This window comes from Gymnoscopelus microlampas (genome assembly GCF_963454915.1).
Source record: "Gymnoscopelus microlampas genome assembly, chromosome: 21".
Taxonomy (NCBI): domain Eukaryota; kingdom Metazoa; phylum Chordata; class Actinopteri; order Myctophiformes; family Myctophidae; genus Gymnoscopelus; species Gymnoscopelus microlampas.
In genome coordinates this window covers 19,825,612-19,840,116 of record NC_139958.1, presented here as the reverse complement: position 1 = coordinate 19,840,116, position 14,505 = coordinate 19,825,612, and the positions used below count along the sequence as shown (strand labels likewise).

Here is a 14,505-nt window from a genome sequence, read left to right as displayed (position 1 = left end):
GCCCTGATTGGTTCCCCACGTCTCCTGGAACAGGAAATGGATTCTCTATGGAGCGGTGCCAGACCCAAATCGCAGAGTGCAATTTTTTTTTGCACTGGCAGATTCGTCTGGTCCCAGGCTACCTATATCTGGCTTTGTCCGTGTGTCCGTATGTATGTATGTCTGTCCAATAAACAAACATCGATGACAACATCAATACGGGGGTCAATACGGGGCTCATCAAAGGCACCACTCACTTCACACAGGGTGTGATTTTTATTTTTATCGATTAGTCACCCCATGGAGGCTTGAATTCATGGATATTTTTTTTGTTTTTGTCCTAAGCCAATAATTTGATTCACCAGCGGACCGGAAGGCAGCGGTTCCGGTTGGAGAAACAAAGGTTATAGGAGACTCTTTGTGTCTCCTACTGTGACAAATGGAATGTGACAAAAACTACACAAATATATCCATGAATTCAAGTCTCCTTGGGGTGACTAATCAATAGAAAAAAAGTCATTTTGGGGGTGAACTATCCCTTTTAACGAAATGTCTCTCCATCTGCGTTTTCCCCCCACAACACCCCATCTTCCCTCTCACCACTAATCCAAACACCACACTAAAATGTGAGTTGACTTTGTTGTTTTGTGCGGTTGCAGATGACTCCTGCACAGACTCGTTCACGCTGAACCAGGTGGCGAGGATGCACTGCTACCTGGACCTCATCTACCAGACCTGGCAACCCACCTCCAAGCCACCTCCGGTGCCCATGGCGCCCCAAGTGGTGGAGCAGCACCACAACGCCATCACCCTGGAGTGGTTCCCGCCCATCTCCGGACACTTCTTTGACAGGTGAAATGAGCCACACATATGGAGACTGTGTTACTTAAGTAAGCAGTAAGACCTGAGACCGATTCTACAAAATGTCTTCTAAATCCTAACAGTATTCTGAAAAATCGTATGTTTCTATATCAGTGGTTTTCAAACTTTTTCATGTCAAGGACTCCCAAAATGATATGTATTTGGCCGCCGACCCCCATCTCAAAATATTTGGTTCAAGGGACCCTCAGAAGCAAAGATTTGAGTTAAAAATATTAACTTTAAAAGAATATATACATTCAAAGATTTGCACACATTTTCACGGTTTTTCAAAAATAGCAGATCTACAAGCTCGTAGCGCAGCACTCGTTGCCGCGCTATGAGCTTGTATATCTGCTATTTTTGAATAGCCAAAGTGTAAAATAATGCTTTTTAGCCCAAATCAAAAAATGACACAGATGCGTTCCTGGTCTTAATTGGTTAACCCATTCAATCCGGGAACGCATGTGTCATTTTTAGATTTATTTGGCTATTCAAAAATAGCAGATATACAAGCTCATAGCGCAGCACGTAGATCTGCTTTGAAAAAACAAATTGTGAAAATGTGTGCAAATATTTGAATATATATACACTTTTAACTCAAATCTTTGCTTCTGGGGGTCCCTGGAACAAAGAATTATGAGATGGGGATCCACGGCCAAGTTCATATCATTTTCCTAGCCAAGAAAAAGTTTGAGAACCACATTATATATAGCAACATAAGTAAAACAATAAATAATTATAATGTCTAAATGTGATTTAGAAGACATTTGTAGAATCCCCAGAAGCAAAGATTTGAGTTAAAAATGTTTTTTCTAAAGAAATAGCAGATCTACAAGCTCGTATTGCGGGATTCGGTGCCTCGCTATGAGCTTGTGTATCTGCTATTTTTGAATATCCCAAAGTATAAAATAATGGTTATTGCAACAAAAATATAAAATGACACAGTATGCGTTCCCTGATGTATACGTATGCATGTATGTGTACATAATGTATATATATATATATATATATATATATATATATATATATATATATATATATATATATATATACAGTATGTATATAAATAATTGTATTATTATTATATCGGCTACTTTGGAATGAGAATCCTGCAAAGTACCAGTTTTTGACATAATTATGCGGTTTCCCCCCGTCAGAGAGGATTCTGTATGCATTAGGACTGTATCTAAGTTGGTTGCTGTGCCTGTCTGTTGGTTTCCTAGAGAAGTGGGATCAGTGTGTGATAAATGCACAGAGGGGAGGGTCTTGCTGCAGTACGCCTCCAACTCCTCGTCCCCCCGGCCCTGCGCCCCCTCAGGACACTGGTCCCCCCGAGAAGCCGAAGGTAAGAGTTCAAAGACCCCCGGCCGCTCCCCCGTAACTCTGAGAGCGTACAAATGGGTTCCATTTCTATGCTCTCTCAGGTCAGTGGCTGATTATTATATTTTTGGATTGATTGATTGAATACTTTTTTAGTCAGAAATGTAAACAACACGTGGTACAGTCAGACATTATTAACCCATTCAATCTGGGTCCCTGGAACAAAATATTGTACAAATGTTTGCTTTAAAAATATATATATTCCAAGCACAAATGTTCTCGATTTTTCAAAAATCGCAGATCTACAAGCTCATAGCGCGGCACTCGGTGCCGCGCTATGAGCTTGTATATCTGCTATTTTTGAATAGCCCAAAGAAATATAGAATAACATGCGTTCCCGGATTGAATGTGTTGAAGAAAAAAAGAAAAAAGTCCTGGGGACTTGTTTCCATTGTGGTCCTACAGTATGTATTCAATTCATCAACATAGCATTACAAATTAACACAATAATACATGTCATCAACAAATACAAAACACCATTACAGTATGTATGTACAAGGAGAGAAAGGAAAAATGGCATCCTTTCGATGGGAATTTACATTTACCTCCACTTGTGGTCTCCTGATAGATTCAGGCTAGTTCTGAAAGAAATCAGTGATTCACATCTTTTACTGGATGGTGTCAGGGCATATTCCACATTGTGGTGGCAGAGCAGTAGAATGGGAATCTTCCCATGTTTGTTCAACCTTTTAGTTTGTTCTAAATTCATGCTAATATGCTAATATGCCAGCCTGTTGCGTCAGCTGACGAACAACTTTTGATGAACCAAACAACTTTTAGTGGGGGGAAAAAAATCCACAGATGTGTTTCATAGACCAAAATAGTCCACTTTGATAGCATTTAAAGGTGGTGTAAGTGATAAGTATTATATTCTATATTCCCATAGTAATCATTGCTATGGAGTGTTTGTTCAGGCTGATGCGGTTCCCCATCTCTCCTGGTCTTTAGAGCAGATCATTCTCCAAATAAATCCTGCTACATTAACTACTTTAGCTGGGGACCCCCTGGACCCCCCCCCCCCTCAATTTGAGAACCACTGCTTTAGAGAACAAAAAAAAACATTTTCAGGTCAGAAGTGATGAAACAAAACAGCGAGCAGACAGAATTGGAACTGAAACACTGAAGTTGAAGCTGATAAATGGGTTATTTTTTCCCCGACCGGATGGAATTGGTGTCCCGACAGAAAATGTATTTTCTGTTTACTAACGAGCCGGAGAGACGGGGAGACCCCTGTTACTGAACAAACGCTATTGAAATATAGAGCTTTTAACAACAAAAAAAAACTCTTTTTTGTTTTAACCTTAAAAAATGTGACCTAACGGCACTCTTAACTCTCAGCTCTACCTGGCTCAGGTTCAGGCCCATGTTATACAGTATTTGTTTTACACATGATTTTTACGCGCCTCCATAAATGTCTTTGCTTGTCAAAGCATCAATCTTTGGTCTGGCTGATAGCATCTTTCCCACATCCATGATGATCCCAATGCCTTTGGGGGCTTCCCTTTTTCTTGGGTTTCACCAAGAGCAGCAACGTGCAAACCGTCGCTGTTCGGGTGGAAACCTTGTATGTCCAAAACGGTTTATTTTCAGGAAACGGGCGTGGGGGGGAGGTGGGGGGAGAGAGAGAACCTCATGTTGTAATGGCTTCAATGTAGTTATTATTTAGTCTCAAGGTCTTGTTAATGCTTTTCATTGGTTTGATATTTTTGTAAAACCCACAGGCGCACGTAACCACTTTCAAGTTCATTTAAAATAAAAACAGAAATAGCGGGAATGGCAGATCTACAAGCTCACAGTGTGGCGAAACGCAGCACGTTGTGAGGTTGCAGATCGCCTATTATGCTACTGTTTTTGTAACACTCTAGTATGACGAAGTAGGCCATTAACCCATTAAAACCGGCGGGAACGAATCTGTGTAACCACTTTAACCATTATTTTATACTTTGGCTTTTCAAAAATAGCAGATCTGCAAGCTCATGAGCTTGAAGATCTGCTATTTTTGAAAAATCATGAACATTTTGTGCAAATCATTGAATATATATATTTGAAAGCGAACATTTTCAACTCAAATCTTTGCTTCTGTGGGGTCCCTGGAACAACATATTTTGAGATGGGGGTCCGCGGCCAAATACATATAATTTTGGGGGTCCTTGACATGAGAAAAGTTTGAGAACCACTGATTATAGCAACAACGGTTTGAGTTAAAAATGTTTGCTTTAAAAAATATATATTGAAAGATATATTAAAACAAATTGCAGATCTACAAGCTCATAGTGTGTCACTCGGTGTCACGCTATGAGCCTGTACTGTATATCTGCTATTTATGAATAGCCAAAGAAATCTAAAAATGACACAGAATGCGTTCCCCGTCTAAATGGGTTAATTTACGGGGGGGAAAAAATATAGAAAGTAGAAATTTGGAGATACGAGTTTTATCCCCCGACACTCACAGCGAAATATTTTGGTCGCTGACTCAACTCCGAAACATGCAAATGACTCATCGGATTCATGGCTCTTGACGTCGTGCCCGCTGGGATGACACGGAGTCAAAGTTGATGGAGGGTCTCGTCCCGGCGGAGCGCGGCGGTATGGTACCACAACTCCCACCAGAGGGCTTATAGCAGCGAGGCAAAGAGTTCACAGTTCTGATGCTATAGTCGGACATGAAACCTTGCAAGTCCAAGAAAACACTGTTACTTTTCAGGAAATGTCGGGGGGGGGGGGTCGTACATAACAGTGTTCCCATGTAGATAACCATGTCGTCATTGTTTAGCCACAAGCTCTTGTTGATACTATTACTTTGTTCAATGTCAGTGGTGGAAAAAGTATATATATTTTTTTACTGAAGTAACAGTATCAATACTGCAATATAGAAATACTCTGTTACAAGTAAAAGTCCAGAATAAAACATTTACTTGAGTAAAAGTCCAAAAGTGGTATCAAAATGTACTTAAAGTACCAAAAGTAGGAAGTAGTCATTATGCCGAATGTCCCTTTTCACAAGTTTTCAAATGTATACAAAATCCTTCGAAAACAGCAGATCGCGACGCATTGTGATCGGCTAATTTCAAATGGCCAAAATGTATAGGGTTGAAGTGGGAAATGTATGTTTTGTAATAATAATCAAAATCAATTAAGTAACTCAAAACCGTACTTAAGTACAGTACTTGAGTAAATGTACTTGGTTACTTTACACCACTGTGAAATGTTTATAAAAACCCACAGACACGCTTAACCACTTTGCCCCAAAAACAGCAAAAAATAACAGGTCTTCAAGCTCAGAACGCATCGTGATTGTGAGCTTATACAGTAAATCGGCTATCGTTTTTAATCCACTTTTGTGTGACACTGTAGTGTGGCATTACACCCTCCAGTAGGGCATTCATTCTCGAACAAAAAAAAACATAAAAAGTTGAAATATGGAGATACAAGCTTTTTGCCCGACAGTGACAAGATCATGTCTGTAGCATCAGTTTCCCCCCCCCCCCCCCCCCCCCTCTTTCCCCGAGAGATATCGAGTACCATAAGTGCTGAAATCAGCAGGATTCCAGAAATAGCATTTTTTATTTTGTTTTGTTTTTTCAAATTCTTGTTACCTCTCTTGTTCTCTGGGTGGACTGACTCGTATTGGAACAACTGCACAGGAACAGGGATTAGAAATGAAGTATTGGGGCTTTAAAAATAGTTGACCCAGCTGTGCACCTTTGATCACTTTCTGGCTATAGCAGCTGCAGCATTAACACCATCCAGAATGTGTGTGTGTGTGCGTGTGCGTGTGCGTGTGCGTGTGCGTGTGCGTGTGCGTGTGCGTGTGTGTGTGTGTGTGTGTGTGTGTGTGTGTGTTGTTCTAACAGAGTTTGTAAATCTGCCAGAAATGTCCACATTCCACAATGTATTTTTAAGATGTGACATAAATACGGCCACCTTATACGACCGGCAACTTATATAACACAGCGTTTATATATTGTCGCTGTCGGGCAGAAACCTTGTATCTCCACATTTCAACTTGTCTAGATGTTTTGGGGGGAATTTAATGGCTCACTTGATCGTACAACAGTGTTGGGGGGGAAAAAAAGAGAAAACAGGCGCTCTACAAGCTGCTTGTAGATCTGCCATTTTCGCTATTTCCCCCCAAAAAAAGTCTGTGTCTGGGTTTTATAAATGGCCTCTGTCGGGATGAAACCTCATATGTCCAAAACTGTTACGAAGCGACAGTTTTAACTTTTAACCCAAAGTCCACAAGGAGTATTGTAGATGCAAAAATGCATTGGAAAAGTCGTGCCCAGACTTGGCAACAAAATTCACTTTCTATATAGGCACTTTTTCTTGGGTCATGACACGGCCTAAAGGTCCACTAAGTCTATAGGGTTTTAAGTGCTTAGTCTTGAGATGAGGATAGAAAATGTGATAAAACTGATATAACATCTGATACGGTACAGCATAACGTGCTTATAATATGCTTGTATATATATCATATGCCTAAACAACACGATAGCCAAAGAATTGGTCATAACTGAAAGCAATAATGACTGCATGCCTGCAGTTCCCTTTTTCCAGAAGGTGGCATTAATTCCCGTTTCCTGTTTGAGGGTCAGTTTCTAATAGCTTAATCTGATTGGCTCAGCATCCGATTTGAACCAGAAACACAGCGACGCGTTTCGAGCTTGCGGATCTACTACTTTTGCTATTTTTGAATTTGAATCCTGAAAAGTAACAGTTTTGGACGATATGAAGATTTATTGTGGCGCCGGGCATGGCACCCTCTGGAAAAGGGAACAATAGTCATGCACAGAGAGCCTATTAACATAGTTTTAGATCAAAATGTCGAACGAAAATGTGTGCCGCTTAAAAGCAATCATTAAACAACCAAATACAAATCTTAGGGATGAAAGTCGATTACCTCAGCGTGGATGACATAACCGTTCTGTATTAATCAGCAAACACTGGAATCTAAAAGCATTGAATGAGACGTAATGGAGCTGAACTCTGGTATACTCAAGTAACATTTTGAATTATACAGTGATTCTTAACCGTTTTAATTTCATGCCCCCGCCCAGTTCGATATCGTTCTCTGTTGGGTGGAAACCAGCCAAAACTGTCCAAAACTGTTACATTTCAGGATTCAAAAATAATGAATGAATAAACAGATCTGCAAGCTCCTTTTCGAGCTTGTATATTTGCTGCTGGTGATGCTTTTGTGTGACTCTGTAGTATGATCAAAGTAGGGCGTACACAGCAAGTTAGAATATGGAGATAAGAGGTTTCTGCCCGACAACAGCGATATGCATTAGGCCACGGAACCCCATTTGATTCGATTTCCCCTCTCTGGGACGCCAATCGACACGCCAGTAAAATCCTCAGTGTTCATTTAACTCCGAGAGTGTACACTTCTCTGTACATTTGGTTCCTAACTATGAGTTATTTAGTGCAGGGTTTCTCAAACTTTTTTTTGTGTCAAGGACCCCCGAATTAATAAGAATTGATATGACCCCCTTCTGAAAATGTTTTGTGCCAGGGACCCCCAGGAGAGACGATTTGTGTAAAAAAAAAAATCGTAATACTTTAAAGATTAAGAATAATAGTGGTGTGGCACAAAGTAACCGAAATAGAGTTACAAAACACCCCAAAAAAGTAAAATATCCATCCAATAACCGAAAAAAATCGCGCGGGCGCGCACGGGACAGACAGGTGCCCCCCCTAGAATAATTAATGCCCCCCTGCTTATTACTGTCTGCAGCCGGCACTGGGTTTGGATCGTCCCTAAACATTCACGATTTTTCAAAAATAGCAGATCTACAAGCTCGTAGCACGGCACTCGGTGCCGCGCTATGAGCTTGTAGATCTGCTATTTTTGAATAGCCAAAGTGTAAAATAATGCTTTTTAGCTAAAATGAAAAAGTGACACAGGTGCATTCCAGGTCTTAATAGGTTTAAAAAAATATATATATATATATAATCAGCTGTAATGATGGTGAATTAATAATTCACCATCAATTCACCAATAATTGTAATTGCGCCCTTAAATGACAATGCAAACCAAACTTTATCCTTTATTCTACATTCATTTCAATGATTTTACAGTCTTTTTCTAAATCCTCTGCTGCCTGTATGGAAGTTTGGTTGCATTTTATTCAGTCTCTAAAGGCCTTTATTCACTGAATAAAATATTACTTGGTATAATGAATTGCTTCAGTGAATTATGTCCAATTTGACTAAGTTGCCCATCGACTAAATTGTGTTTAAGTTGATTGCATGGTTATCTCACCCCATTCGTCACCGAACCGAATAAGAAACTTTAGCGTTGAGAATAAGAGAAGCATATATTATTTTTTATCCTAAGGTATCGACAAAAAAAGTGGACCGTGCGTTTTACAGTTCCTCTGCTTCCCCAATCCATTAAAGAGTGCATTAAAAAGTAAAATCTTCATTTTGCAGGGCTTTTTTTTCCTCTTCTACCTTTTCAATCACTGCTGAGCCAAGATCAGACTTACATAATAGAGACGGTGTCTTCTAAATCCTAACAGTTTTCTGAACAAAACGTATTTCGTCTATATCAGGACCCCCAGAATGATATGTATTTGGCCGTCGACCTCCACCTCAAAATATTTTGTTCCAGGGACCCCCAGAAGTAAAGATTTGAGTTAAAAAAAAAATTGCTCTAAAAAAATATATCTATATTCAAAGATTTGCAAAAAGCGTTTTTAACCCATTAAGACCGGGGACGCATCTGCGTCTCATTTTAAGATTTCTTTGGGCTATTCAAAAATAGCAGATCTATAGTAGATCTGCTATTTATGAAAAAATCTTGAAAAAAAAATGTTTTAGATTTTTTTCAAAATTTCAAAACTTTCAAAAAAACTCAGGTCTTAATGGGTTAATAGGTTAACGGTAACACTGATATGGTTCAGTTTGTACACTCAGTTACAGTACCCGCATGGACCCATTTGGTTCCTATACTATCAATCATTTAGCTGAGGGGGTACCCTTTGGAACCCCCCCCCCCCCCCCCCCCCAGGACCCCAGGAGGGGGTCCCCGGAACTCCATGCTGAGAACCAGCCGCCGTGTGTGAGGCCAAAAGAACAAACCAGATCAAACTGTGTAATCGCTGCTCCCATTTCTGCATGTACCTGTTCCCGCATTGACCCCGGGCAGAAAAAGAACTATAACTCCCCCCAAAACTTCCATTCCCACACTTGAGCAAGCTGCTCCGCAGTCCGCAACAACCGTAATTCAATTTTTATGGGCGAATTATGAATTTTTGCGGGGTCAGATATGAGGTAATACCGGAGTCGAGCATCCGTGGAGATGTGATCATTCAAGTCTGGCAGGTGTCCGAGCAGCACATAGCTAATGATGAACTCACTGACTCCCACGGCATCATGGGTAGGATGATACAGCCATCCATCAACCGCTGGACGCTGATGAAATACATGTCGTTGCTCAGTGGTGCGAAGTAACTAAGCACATTTACTCAAGTACTGTACTTAAGTACAACTTTACTGGAGTATTTCCAATTTTGAGTAATTTCACTTTTTCCACTACATCTCAGAGACAAATATTGTGCTTTTACTCCACTACAATTATTTGAAAACTTTAGCCACTAGTTACTTTGTATATTTGGATTATTGTTACAAAACATACATTACCCACTTCAGCCCGATATACATTTTGGCCATTTGAAAATAGCAGATCTACAAGCTCACAATGTGTCGCGATGCGTCCCGACAGAAGCAATGTACTTGAGTACTGTACTAACGTAGCAATTTGTGTAATTTTTGGGGGAAAATGTTCAAAAATTACAGCAATGCATTGTTATTAAAAAGAAAATGCAGTTTTGTAAAGCAAGTAATCCAGTACTTTATCACAAGTAGCCTACATATTCGACGGAGCAACTTTCACTTGTAGTTGAGTAATATTTGACCAGGAGTATATCTGTACTTTGACTCTTAAGTGCTTTGTTCCCCACTGTGTAAATCATCCTTTATTTCATCTGACTTTGCATCCTGTAATGTGTGTACATTATATACATAGCAAATTCTACCTCTGTGTTCATTTAACCATTGCCGGTCGGTCCGTTTCGGTGGTGGTCTACTTTTGCACACTGTCAGAGTTAAAGTAGCGCTGAGGATTATTTAGCTGTGTGCTGTTATGAGAGGCAAGTCTGGGCTTGTCCTAACGTGCTGCGAGTGTGTAAACCTCTGAACCGCCGTCTGTTTGCAAGGGCTTGGAAAGAGTCCCATGGTGTGTGTATGTGTGTGTGTGTGTGTGTGTGTGTGTGTGTGTGTGTGTGTGTGTGTGTGTGTGGGGGTGGGCGGGGGGGGGTGGTCCTTACTCCCCTGTTAGTGGTGGAAGAAGTACTCATAAGTAGAAGTACTGTAGCAATACCACAATATAAAAACGTGAAAATGTGTGCAAATCTTTGAATATATATTGTTTAAAGAGAACATTTTTAACTATATTCTTTGCTTCTGGGGGTCCCTGGAACAAAACATTTTGAGATGGGGGTCGGCGGCCAACTACATATCATTTTTTAGGGTCCTTGACATGAAAAAGTTTGAGAACCACTGATATAGAAACATATGTTTTTTCAGAATACTGTCAGGATTTAGAAGACATTTGTAGAATCGGCTTAAGGTCTGAATAGGTTAAGAAAAAAAAACCCACAAAAAGTTAGAATATGGAGATACGAGGTTTCTGCCCGACGACAGCAACGAGATGATGTACTTAGTTACATTCCACCGGCGCTGGTTGGCCCTGCTCTGGCTTATAATACACTGTGTGTACGGGTCCATTTGGTTCCGTTTGTACCCTGCTCGGAGTTAAATGAACACTCTAAGGGGTTGGCTGTGTTAACAGCTGTCGTTACACACACTGTGTGTTCCTCTTCTGCACTTACATATTGTGGAAGAGACAGGCAACAGAGATTCTGATAACGTAATGCCTCCAAAAATATTGGCGTGCTGCGTGTGTGTGTGTGTGTGTTTGTGTGTGTGCTATACTTGTGAGGACCAATGTCCCCACACAGCGATTGCAGAATTTCAGAAATAGACATTAACCCATTTAGACCGGGAAATAATCGGTGTCATTTTTAGATTTCTTTGGCTATTGAAAAATAGCAGATATACAAGCTCATAGCGCGGCACCGAGTGCCGCGCTACGAGCTTGTAGATCTGCTATTTTTTGGAATAGTCCAAAGAAATCTAAAACATGCGCGTGCGTTCCCGTATTGAATGGCTTGATGCGAGGATGATTTTCCTGGTCCTCGCAAGAAAAAAAAATGTGTTTTTTATGGTTATAATTGTTTTTTTATATTTCGACTTGATTTGCACTTAGTTGTCGGGACGTACTCCCAAAGTAGCCGGCGACTGTTGTGAACTTGTAGATCAGCTATTTGACGTGCACGACACCGGCACGCAATTAAACTCAGTACTTGAGTATTTAGGGTTAAAAATGGCCCCAAAAATGGTCGTTGTCCTCACAAGTATAGTACTACAAGCGCACACGCGTGTGCGTGGCGTGCGCATATGTTTGTGTGTGTTTGTGTGCGTACGTACTGTACGCGTGTGCGTACGCACACACATTGGCACCTGTTTTCTAAAGGACTTGAGGTCTGTGTCCTCACACCACTTGACTGGGAAACACTGGCGTGGCCGGAGAGAGAGAGAGAGAGAGAGAGAGAGAGAGAGAGAGAGAGAGAGAGAGCTTGGAGCACCCCTCGTAAATCTTTACGACTCCATACCCCAGAGAAATATGGCTGTAGGGAGGGGGAAAAAAGGCAGGAGAGGGAGAGAGAGAGAGAGAGAGAGAGACACACACACACATGGAAGTAGAAGTGTGTGTGTGGGGGGGGAGTTGTGGAAACCACCCAAGATAGTTAAGAGAATTGCATGTGGTTAGTGACATTCACAAGGGAGGACCCTGGAGATGATTGAAAGCAGCAGTGTGCATGAATGGACGGACGGTAAAGCTACCATCCCTGAGTTTTTATTATTATGCCCCCATCGTTCCCCACAGAGAGAGAGAGAGAGAGAGAGAGAGAGAGAGAGTGAGCTTCCGTGACTATCGCTTATGTTTTCTTAGCGGTCGTTCTATTGATTTCCTTTTTTCGATGAATCGAATATTTTTTATTTTCAATGTTTTCTAAATCCTAACGCTTTAAAAAAATACATATATATTCAAAGATTTGCACACATTTTCACGATTTCATAAAAAATAGCAGATCTACAAGCTCGTAGCGCGGCACTCGGTGCCGCGCTATGAGCTTGTATATCTGCTATTTTTGAATAGCCTAAAGAAATAGCCTAAAAATGACACAGAGGCGTTCCCGGTCTTAATGGGTTTAAGCATTTCAGTAAGCCGTGTTTTTTTTTTACTTCGTTCGCACAAACGGTGCCATGGGCTTCATGCGGTACTGGTTATATTGTAGATCGACTATTTTCAGCGCGCAACAAAAGCCGCGCAACCATGTCATCCATGTTATCAGTCATAACAGGTTATTATGATGACTCGGCACTCCAATAACCTCCGATGATAAAGTCATACCTGCTCTCACAGAGGCACACGTTTGTGGAACGGAGCGATCCAAAACACATGCACACGCACACACACACACACACACGTGCACGCACACATACAAACACAGACACACGCTATACATGCTTTTACGCCTTGAAGAGGGTCTGTGAGTCTTCCTCTGAGTGTATCCAGGGCTAATCTAAACATTTTCCACATTACATGTCTTATGTCCTACGAACCAGTGTTTCTCAAAGTAGGGTCCCGGGGGACCCTCTGGGTTCTTTGAGGGGGTTCCAAAATGGACCCTTTAGAGCAGTGGTGGTTTTCAACCAGTGGTCCGGGGACCACCAGTGGTCCTTGAGGGGGTACAGTACCAGGGGGTCCCCAGCGAAATGAGTTAACATAGCGTCATAATCATTTTTAACCACTTAGCCTTGGCTATTCAAAAATAGCAGATATACAAGTTCATAGCGCGGCACCGAGTGCCGCGCTATGAACTTGTAGATCAGCATCCATATTATTGATGGAAGGTCTTTTTGTTGTGCTGATTCTGTGTGTAATCCTGTGCCCTACTGCCTTGGTCCAGCTGTTCTGTCTAGCAGTCTTAAGTTGACGTTTAATTGTCTTAAAAAGTATTGCGATTAAAAATCGAATTGTGTTTTTCGCATTGAACATTGGAACATGAATCAAAATAACATTTCTGTTTGCCTTTTAGGCAAAGGGCAAACATGACAAACAAAGACATTACTGACATATTTAATAATTGTATACTTCGAGACACGTTTTAAGCTATTTTTGTAAAATGTTTGAAAATGTACGAACATACTTTTTCAACGTGGAAACGATTATGCAAAGTAATTGCGATTATCTCAAATAATTGCGATTGTGTAATAATTGTGACAGGCCTAACAGTCCCCCAGGAATCCTCTAACTCAGGGGTCTTCAACAGGGGGTCCAGGACCCCTAGGGGGTCCTCAGAGTTACTACAGGGGGTCCACCAAATCTTTGTCGTGGTGGGGAACATTAGCCGAAAACAGCAGTTCTACGAGCTCTCAACGCCTCGCGCTGCGAGGCGTTGAGAGCTTGTAGATCGGCTATTTTCAGAGAGTTGGTGTAGAAGGAAAAAGAGCAGACCAAGTACAGAGCAGACCAAGTACAGAGCCAACGGTCAAGTTGACTTTAATATTGAGGGTTTAGAGATGAACTCTCTGAAAATACCACATTAACATGAATCCAACTATCTATGGAATCTATGAAAAAAAAGTTTAATCTGCAACACAGTTTTATGCAATACATAGTGGGGGTCCCTGCTTCATCTCTCTCTCCCCGCTAGGGTTACGTCCTTGGCCTGAAAAACGTTGCTCTATACCTCCTCAGTATATCAGCTTGGTGGAACCCGAGACCAACTGGCAGCAGAGTGTTTAAAATCACACTGACATCACCGGCTTCTAAAAATGTTGCTCTTTTTCTGCGGAATAGCGGCGTAAATCCATGGTAGCAGTAATATAACTTATCAGTGTTGCTTCATTCCATCGTCTCATGTCACTGGAATTCCCTTACGTATTCTTGAAAATAGTTGCTCTATATAAAAGCATCTATGAAGCAGAACATAGTGTGTACGTGCGTGCGTGCGAGCGAGCGTGTGTATGTGCGTGCGTGCGTGTGTGTTTTTGCATTAGTTTTTTCCGTACGTGGGCACACGCGTGCGTGTATGCGTGCATGATTGTGCGTGCGTGTGCGTGCGTGTGCGCGTGTGTGTGCGTGTGTGT

General features: G+C 41.3%; 1 protein-coding gene across 1 annotated transcript in view; it reads left to right on the top strand.

Moving 5' to 3' along the window:
- pappaa (pregnancy-associated plasma protein A, pappalysin 1a) overlaps positions 1-14,505 on the top strand; it is a 198,169-nt gene that overhangs the window by 31,751 nt on the left and 151,913 nt on the right. Inside the window, exons 5-6 of the mRNA XM_084047141.1 lie at positions 639-831; positions 2,064-2,185. Of these exons, the coding sequence (XP_083903267.1) occupies positions 639-831; positions 2,064-2,185 (315 nt within the window). The remainder of the gene's footprint in view (positions 1-638; positions 832-2,063; positions 2,186-14,505) is intronic.